Below are 9,349 nucleotides of genomic sequence, written 5' to 3'. Positions count from 1 at the left end.
GCACACAGATTATATTTTTACCAGTCGTAAAAACTTATCATTATTAAACCAACACACTTAATGCATTTTTTTAAGTTTCACATTCAAGTATTCACAGAAATGTATTTTCATCATCATAATTAATTTTACTGATATTTTCATGGTTGCTCTGATTTTTTTCAATTTTACAAGCTTATTATAATATTTTAATTCTGTATCGACATGAGCAAGTCTTGATCGAAGCTATCAATTACATCCTCCACGTAGCCTTTCCCAAGGTGAAACATATCCATGCTGGTTTTTAAGAAATTGCACAATGATATTACTGTAGGGACCTATGTATCTAACGAGTGGCGGATATACGGATGAAGGGATGAAGGTGACAGTTTATCAAAAATTTCGGCTAGCAATAGCGCTCGCATTAAACTGTTAAATATATATTACAAATGCATCATATTTCATGCTTGAAATGTCCAGTTTTCAGGCCATAATATTAAGAGATGTCGTCGGCTCTAATTATGCTAGTTAAGTCAGGGTATTATTGTCCCTTAACAATTTTCATCTCGCGCTTAGGAAAAGGAATAGGAAGATAGAGTCATATGATGACATAATGTCCTTAGAATGTCCAAGTCCATAGGCGGATCCAGGGGGCGAGGCCGCCACCTCCCCCCCCCCCCCCCCCTGTCAGTGGCGGAACAAAACAAGAGGAAAGAGGGGGAAGAAAAGAAAGGAGGGAAACTGAGAGGAGGAAAAAGGAGGAGAAAAACGAGTGAACAAAATAAGATGGAAGTTTGGAAATTAATATGCATGCAAAACAAATTTCAGCTCGGAAATCGAACTTTCATCATTTTGTTTGATATGCAAATTGCTTTTTAAAAAGTGCTTTGTAAAAGAGTCAGTTTTATGGTCTGAATGCTAACGTTTTCTGCTCGCTCACAACATTTGATTTGCCAGGTGCCTAATGTTTTCATGTATTGATTGATTGATTGATTGGTTGGTTGGTTGGTTGGTTGGGTTGGTTGGTCGGGTTGGTTGGTTGGTTGGTTGATTGATTGATTGATTGATTGATTGATCGGATTGATTGATTGATTGATTGATTGATTGATTGATTGATTGATTTTATTTGGCAAGTCACCATAACATATATATACAGTAGCATTAAAACAACAGGCTTGCACAGGATGACCCACGAAAGTATTCCATAAAGTTATCATATTTAGGTCCGATTGCCAAAATGTATCAGCTATAGCGCTGCACGCTTGCATTTTGATTGGTGAGTTATATCTCAATATTAATTTTAAAAAATAAAAAAATAGAGTTTAGCAATGAAAATAAAAAAAAAATAGACAGTTTAGCAATGAAAAGTTTCGGCTCGCGATTTGCACTCGCATCAATAATATTGTTAAAAACATATTAACTCATGCATCCTATTCATAATAAAAAAAAGTGCTTGAAATGTCTAGTTTTTCAGGCCATAATATTAACCAATTTCGCGCTCTCATAGATTGATATATAAGATTTAATAATTAAATTGTAACTTTTCAGAATGAAATATACACAAATTTTATCTCGCGCTTATAGGAAGAGGAATAGGAAGATAGAGTCATATGATGACATAATGTCCTTAGAATGTCCAAGTCCATAGGCGGATCCAGGGGGCGAGGCCGCCACCTCCCCCCCCCCCCCCCCCTGTCAGTGGCGGAACAAAACAAGAGGAAAGAGGGGGAAGAAAAGAAAGGAGGGAAACTGAGAGGAGGAAAAAGGAGGAGAAAAACGAGTGAACAAAATAAGATGGAAGTTTGGAAATTAATATGCATGCAAAACAAATTTCAGCTCGGAAATCGAACTTTCATCATTTTGTTTGATATGCAAATTGCTTTTTAAAAAGTGCTTTGTAAAAGAGTCAGTTTTATGGTCTGAATGCTAACGTTTTCTGCTCGCTCACAACATTTGATTTGCCAGGTGCCTAATGTTTTCATGTATTGATTGATTGATTGATTGATTGATTGATTTTATTTGGCAAGTCACCATAACATATATATACAGTAGCATTAAAACAACAGGCTTGCACAGGATGACCCACGAAAGTATTCCATAAAGTTATCATATTTAGGTCCGATTGCCAAAATGTATCAGCTATAGCGCTGCACGCTTGCATTTTGATTGGTGAGTTATATCTCAATATTAATTTTAAAAAATAAAAAAATAGAGTTTAGCAATGAAAAAAAAAATAGACAGTTTAGCAATGAAAAGTTTCGGCTCGCGATTTGCACTCGCATCAAATGTTAAAAACATATTAACTCATGCATCCTATTCATAATAAAAAAAAGTGCTTGAAATGTCTAGTTTTTCAGGCCATAATATTAACCAATTTCGCGCTCTCATAGATTGATATATAAGATTTAATAATTAAATTGTAACTTTTCAGAATGAAATATGCACAAATTTTATCTCGCGCTTATAGGAAGAGGAATAGGAAGATAGTCATAATTTTTATATAATGACAAAATGTCCTTAGAATGTCCCAGTCCTATGTCAAAAACCCAACTGAGCAATAAAGATGAAAAATATCAGTATTCGAAATATAGAGCTTGAGTGTCCCTTTACAGATCAAAATATCAAATATTTTAAGATTTATTGATTTTCATGATAAATAATATATTTCGAATGTCCATGCATTTTCTATTCTGGAACACGCGCGCGCATGTTTATTCAGATGCGCAGCTCATTTCCTTTTCAAATAATTATACTTTCAGATTGGAATACCAAATATTTTAAACTCGCGTTTCACGCTCGCTTTATCATTGATTTTCATGATAAATAATATATTCCGAATGCCTAGATTCTCTGACTAAATCTGAAACTCGAATCATCCAGTTTCAGATCAGAATAGTTTCTGCTCGCGCTTTGCGTTCGCAATATTAATTTGAGAAGATCCCCAATCACTCATCGTTTTTTTGTCTAAATCTCGATTTTTTTGTTTCCGCTCGCGCTTTCGCGCTCGCTTAAGTTGTTATACCTATCCTGTTCACGATTTTAAAAGGTGTTTAGAATTTCCAATCGTTAGGTAGAAGTGCCAAAATCTCGCGCTTCGCGCTCGCATTATTTGATTGTTGAAATGTGTACGTCTTCATGGCTAACTGCAAGCAGTCCTTAACAAGTACCTTTGGAACCGATCAGTTCAAAACATTCAATTAAAATTTCTGTTCGCGCTTCGTGATCGCAGTCAGTATTTAATTGCATACGCATCTTGTTCGGGATCACAAACATTGCCCAGAATGTTGATTGATTGATTGATTGATTTTATTCGTCAAGAATATCACAAGAGATTACAATGAAATTGAAGAATACCTTGACAGGATAGCCCATGAAAGCCGAAAGGCTTATTTCCAATGGGGTCCTATAGTTAGTATAAAACATAACATATTGTAACAAAACTGGAATATGTAAAAAAGATAATAAAATACATACATGTTACATCAGTTGAAATTTTAGGACAAAATACATAAAATAAATATAAAAAATAGCTCGTGTTTCGTGCTTGCACTGTTTGAATAAGGATTATGAGATTACAATATATTTATGTTGATTTATAAGAATATACGTGACTATTAGGACTATACTCTTTCAAAGAAACAAACAAAAATCAACTTGAGCGGCCGATCGGGGAAAATAAGGCTGAAGAAAAGTCCCCCCCCCTTTCAACAGAAAAGGGTGCATTTTTGGTGATTTAAGTTAGGAAACATTTCACAAGAAAAAAAAATGCACGACATATTTCTAAATTAAGCCTCTCAAGGGGGGGGGGGGGCACGACAAGGGCCGGATCATGTTCCCCTATAGAATCCGCAACCATGGACCGATAGTAGGTCCATAATATAGTGTTTCAATATAGATCTTCAAGGGGGAGCAGGATAAAGAGCACTGTGGATTAAGTGACTTGCTCATGGGCATAGATGCCGCGGGATCGAACCCGGAACTTTGTATAGCCAGGCGCCTCCCGCGCGGAGGGGGGGGTGGGTCAAAAGAAGGCGTCTCTTGCATCTCTAGTATACCCTTATGAACTCGAATTCAATTGAATTTCTGTGATTAAAAAAAAAATTGTTTTCGAAAGAAATAATGAGCTTGAAGATATCGGATATTGAAGAATTTGAAATAATTCTTCTATACCGCGCGAAGCGCGGAAGCTAAAACGTTTTATAAAACTTGACATCAGAAGTGGTATAAATGCCTACCTTGGTCACATCAGATTTGATATAAATTTCGTAACTCAAGTTTACTCAAGTCGCAAAACAGAGAAGTAGACGGGTATATAAGCTTAAAAGGAACTAGGCCCTATTCCTTCCCGCGAATGGCATTGAAGATCTGAATTCTAGAAATTTCTCTGAAACTTTAACATGATATAAGTTTGACATTTCTTATACTATAACTCGATTAAGAGGAGTTAAGAGGAAAAACGAGCTCAAATGAGAAATTTGATGCAAGCTAGAAGAAGGACTTAATTTTCCTTTCCCATGCTCGCGAAGCACGGAAACCTTTGTGATTTATTTCAGAAGAAAAACAAAATTGTGCAATTTCGCTCGTATTAAGCGCTTCCTTTTATTTGATTAAGAAACTTAAGTGATATTAAATTTTTAACTCAATGGCATAAAAGAGGATAACAGATGAATGTGCAGCGATGTAATATACTTTTGCATATATACACGGCACTGATTTAAGAGCAGATATACTTTGCCAATAATTACTTGCTGAAAAGCGAAAGAAATTTCATTTGGGAGTCGGGAAGTGACGAACAGAAGAGCCGACATTTTGTGTGAATGCAATAAAAAAATACTTTTCATACTCTTATGCACCCATGTAAAATTTATGATTTCTGGCAAGAATATACGATTCCCACAACCGGGAACGGGAAAAACGGAGTTAGAAAAAAGGTGTGGGAAACAAAAGGGAAAGGTGCTTTCGATATATTTCCCGCGCGGAGCGTGGAAGCAGATTTTTTTATGAGAGAGAGGATCAACGTTTTTATAGGTTTTTATTCTTTTTACAAAAAAGAAGGAAAAAACAACAAAGCTATACCTTTCTACCCTTTTCTCCTATCGCTTTTTCTTTTCCTCTCTTTTTTTTTTCCTTTTAGGGGCGTTTGGGGTGGGGCGACCGCCCAACTGCCCCCCTGGCTATGCTCCTGCTCTAGTGTCCCCCCCCCCTTCATCTCTCCACCAGAGAAGTCCCAGGTATTTGAATTCTTGACACGAGAATGAAGATTACGAGCGCCTGGAGCTAAGAATATGACCGCCTCGAAGTCTCAAAACTTTAATTGTGGACCTGAGCTGCGCTGCGCGGAATAACAAGGCGGATTGCATGCATGCACCGTGCCGAGCCGAATCGAACGGGGGTATCGGCCGCGCCCGAATTCTCAAAGTTCAGTACACACGAGAGAACGGAGGAGGAGAGACACGAAAATGGCGTTGGAGCTAATCGTCAAGCTCCTTTTCGCGGCTTTTTGCTGCGTTTCCGCGACAAGCCATGAAAACGAGACATTAGTATTAAATCCTCCATATTTCAACATTGCCCGTGGACGAGAAATCGAAGCCACTGCGACCTGCGGTGAAGGGTTTGCCACGCCCGGAGAACAGGGGGAACTTTACTGCAAACTTACTGGAAACACGGCGGACATCTACAGACCCGGCGAACATGTTATCATCCAAGGGCAGTATTGTGATAACTGTGACCCCAGCGACCCAGCAAAGGCTCATCCCATTGAATATGCTATCGACGGGACGGAAAAATGGTGGCAGAGCCCTCCGCTTTCCAGAGGAATGAGCTACAACGAAGTCAATGTCACCATCAGTTTGGGCCAGGTATGGAAAAAAAATTGAAATTAATCGATGTTAGTGTGAATCTTAATGTAACTTCTAGCTTCTAAAATTGGAGAGAGTGACTTGAAGTGGATGATACTATACTTCACTTTAGATAAATGGATGTTGATGATGGTGATGGTGATGAGCTGAGAATGATGATGAAGATTATGATCATGATGAATGATGATGGTGGTAATGATGGTGATGATGAAGATGATCATGATTAATGATGATAATGATTATTTATGATGGTAATGACAATGACGATGGTAATGATATAAATGATGGTGGTAACAATGATATTGATGATGATGATTAATAATGATGATAATATTTAGAGTCTATGATGATGGTGGTAATGATGGTGATGGTGATGATGATGATGATGATGAAGATCATCATGATTAATGACAATAATTATTATGATGGATTGATGGTAATGATGATAATGATGGTGACAATGATATTGATGATGATGATGATTATGATGATGGTAACGATCGCAATGATGGTGATGATGAATTGATGAAGATGACGATTAATGACGATTATTAGGATCATTAATGTTGATGATGATGGTGGTGAGTATGATGATGACGATGATTGTGATGATGAATTGATGGTGATGAAGGTGGTGGTGATGATGATGATGGGTGATGAAAACATGAAGATGAAATTGATGGTGATGATGCCAAATATGACCGATGAGGAAGAAGGAGGGAATTGAAGTTGGAAGGATGAGAAAATGACACATGGGGGGGGGGAGAAGAAGATAAAGAAAAAGAAAGAAAGTAATCAAAGGATACAAAAGAGGAGGATGACAACAAGATTACCAATCTCTCACCTTGTGTTATTTTTGAATATGTTACTATGAGGTTCAATAGAAAATCATGCCAAGTAAAGACTTACCGGGCCTGTTCATCAAACTTGTTATGATTATTAACATTTTTGCAGATCACAGTTCAGAGCTTCTCAAATCCTTCAGTCTGATTAGTTGATATTATACAGATATTGCCTACCTAGAGTTTGAATATAACATTTCCTCTCCCCGACGGAGTTATATTTTTCCCAAGGGATTATATTTTGCCCGAAGCGCGCAGCGCTGAGGGAAAAATATAGCTTCGGAGGGGAGTTGAAATGTTATTTATTAAAACGATAGACCAGGCAAAGAAGATCTGTTATATTATGGATTCGCCATCAGAAATTGCATTCATCATCTGGCTCAAACCCGAAATTCTTGCTACAGCTCTGATCCATCTACGTCATAATAGATTTTTTTTGGAAAATACATCAAGCGCGTTCTTCATGCAATCGACGCGTTAACATTAGCGCGTACATCATATAAACTACCTTGGTACGCAACTTGTATGCAGCGAGTGACGTCACCTTAGTGAATATAACGCCGCAATTGAAAATACAACGCAGTATATTCCCTAAAGTGACGTCAAAACCTAGAATATAACAAATGCAATCCTCGCAGCTATGGTCACGTGATGGCGTATTGACCTATCACTGATTCGAATCTACATAACCTATGTAATATTATGACTTTATTGTTATATTTCTATCGTTATTTGTTATATATACATTTTTTATATCTAATGTAATTGTATTCTCATTGTTTTTCATTATTTTTATGTCGAGGGTTGCTTGTTTACAAGTTTTTAACTTTTTTTAGCAATCCTGGTATTTCATATACTACGTTGTTTAGGGGAAGGCGGGGTAAGTTGAGCATAGGGGCAAGTTGAGCCACCAGCCCCAGGCCAATAATGAATTAGACATTGTGGTGGTGTCATGTATTGATGACCCAAGTTTAGCCATGGTAATTTCTATGGTAAAAAAAAAACAACAAACAATGTTTGAGGGAAAAAATAATAGAACTTCTAAAGACGTCAATCGTAATATTGGAAATTAATCCTAAATTGATTTCTTAGATTTTTTCTGTGCATGTATTTGGGGAAAGAAAATTGAGGAAAAAATGATTGAACTTAGTAAAAGCATTACATTTTGATTTTGTTACAAGGTCGTGCTGTGTGTCTACTAGGCGTAGTGTCTACAACTTTCCTTGAACTTCTGAGCAATTTCTTTTAAAAATTCAATGATATTTTCATGGAAGATTTTTGATGATGGACTGTGAACAGGAAATACTAAGTTAATCAGCCTTAGAATAGAAAACTGTTACCTGTCAAAAAGTGTCAATATTGTGTTTCAGTGTCCTGTAGAGCTACTGACTTAATTTGGCAAAGGTTGAAGAGATGAAAACTTGATATATTGACAGTGTAGTCACTTCAGAAAATAAATCTGGATAAAGATTATAAAGTATAAAAGGAGTGATAAAAAGAGGAAAATTTGAGAATTTGAACTGGCCCCGAAAATCACGGAATTCTCATAGTTTTAGAAGAGAATCCTAGAATAACAACTCAGACAAAAGCTACTTGTAGTAATTGCATGGCATAATGTAGTATTGGTGGTTTTTATTTCTGTTATTAAACTGTTCACTTACAAACTTGTTTGATATTTTCCTTTTCCCCCATGATTGTTGTGCTAAAATATACATTCAAGATTTGCAGCTAGTGTACTATAGATACATGTACATCACTACATTGTCAGATATTGCTTTGGAATTGGGAAGCTATTGATTACTTATTCTTAGGCCTTTGTCTTCATTTTGTAAAAGCTGTATGCAGTTATGCACTCAAACACAGGATATTATCCTACATTTATGCGGACCTACTTACTGGTTCTTGTTTTTGGTCTGTAAGCCTGAAGTGACATATCCCACCTTTCCTATGAATCCTACAGAAAACTCAAGTACTGTAGTCAGCCCCAGTTCAGGTCCTTTGTTCCCAGTAGGTGAAGCATTGTACAAGGGATTCAGGCTTCACTGAACAACCTCTGTGGTTGAAGCACCTCTTTGACAAAGGGATGATCTGTTGAAAATTGTCCATAGAAATAGGGGCAAGGAATGTAGAAATTTGCACAAAAGGGCTTAAAAGAGGTCCTAGATCTGGCTTAAAATGGGTGGGATTTACTTCCACCAGTATGAAGTACTATTAATGGTGAAAAAGTTTATTGGTTGTGTAACTTTTCTCCGGACCCATTTTGTATTTTCTAGAACTATCTTCTTTTTACCTCCTTAGCCAGCACAGTGTATTGAAATGCTAAGAAATTTTCACTTATTATTAGAATTTGATGGAATTGAATTTTTTTTGCCAAAATGAAGATTGGATTCATGAGACCCAAGAAACAAAAGTTTCATTGAAATTTATTTAAAAAATATGTACCTCTCACGTATGTACAAATTTGAGTCAGTTACTTTTGTAGGTCTGTAATCGTAAAATACTTTGAAAATCTCCATTACAATATTATTCAACTGTTGGCATTGCGTTCACAAGATCTGTATAGCCACAGATTGACAAGTCTGGTTTCACCTTGGTTTTAAAAAGTAGCCAGGGAAAGGAAGGAAGGAGGCTAGTCCCAAACAATTGAAACCAAGCCATATTGTCCTGTTTATA

The 9,349-nt window shown here is 36.8% G+C and overlaps 1 protein-coding gene across 4 annotated transcripts in view; it reads left to right on the top strand.

Moving 5' to 3' along the window:
• Positions 1 to 5,366: 5,366 nt before the first annotated feature.
• LOC121430820 (laminin subunit alpha-like) overlaps positions 5,367 to 9,349 on the top strand; it is a 110,891-nt gene continuing 106,908 nt past the window's right edge. For all 4 annotated transcript variants that reach the window (XM_041628232.1, XM_041628233.1, XM_041628231.1 and 1 more), the window contains exon 1: positions 5,367 to 5,834. In XM_041628232.1, the coding sequence (XP_041484166.1) occupies positions 5,436 to 5,834 (399 nt within the window). In that variant the 5' untranslated portion in view covers positions 5,367 to 5,435. The remainder of the gene's footprint in view (positions 5,835 to 9,349) is intronic.

The sequence above is a fragment of the Lytechinus variegatus genome, chromosome 17, assembly GCF_018143015.1.
Source record: "Lytechinus variegatus isolate NC3 chromosome 17, Lvar_3.0, whole genome shotgun sequence".
In the NCBI taxonomy this organism is placed as follows: domain Eukaryota; kingdom Metazoa; phylum Echinodermata; class Echinoidea; order Temnopleuroida; family Toxopneustidae; genus Lytechinus; species Lytechinus variegatus.
The sequence above is the reverse complement of the archived record's forward strand: the minus strand, read 5'-3'. Positions and strand labels throughout refer to the sequence as shown.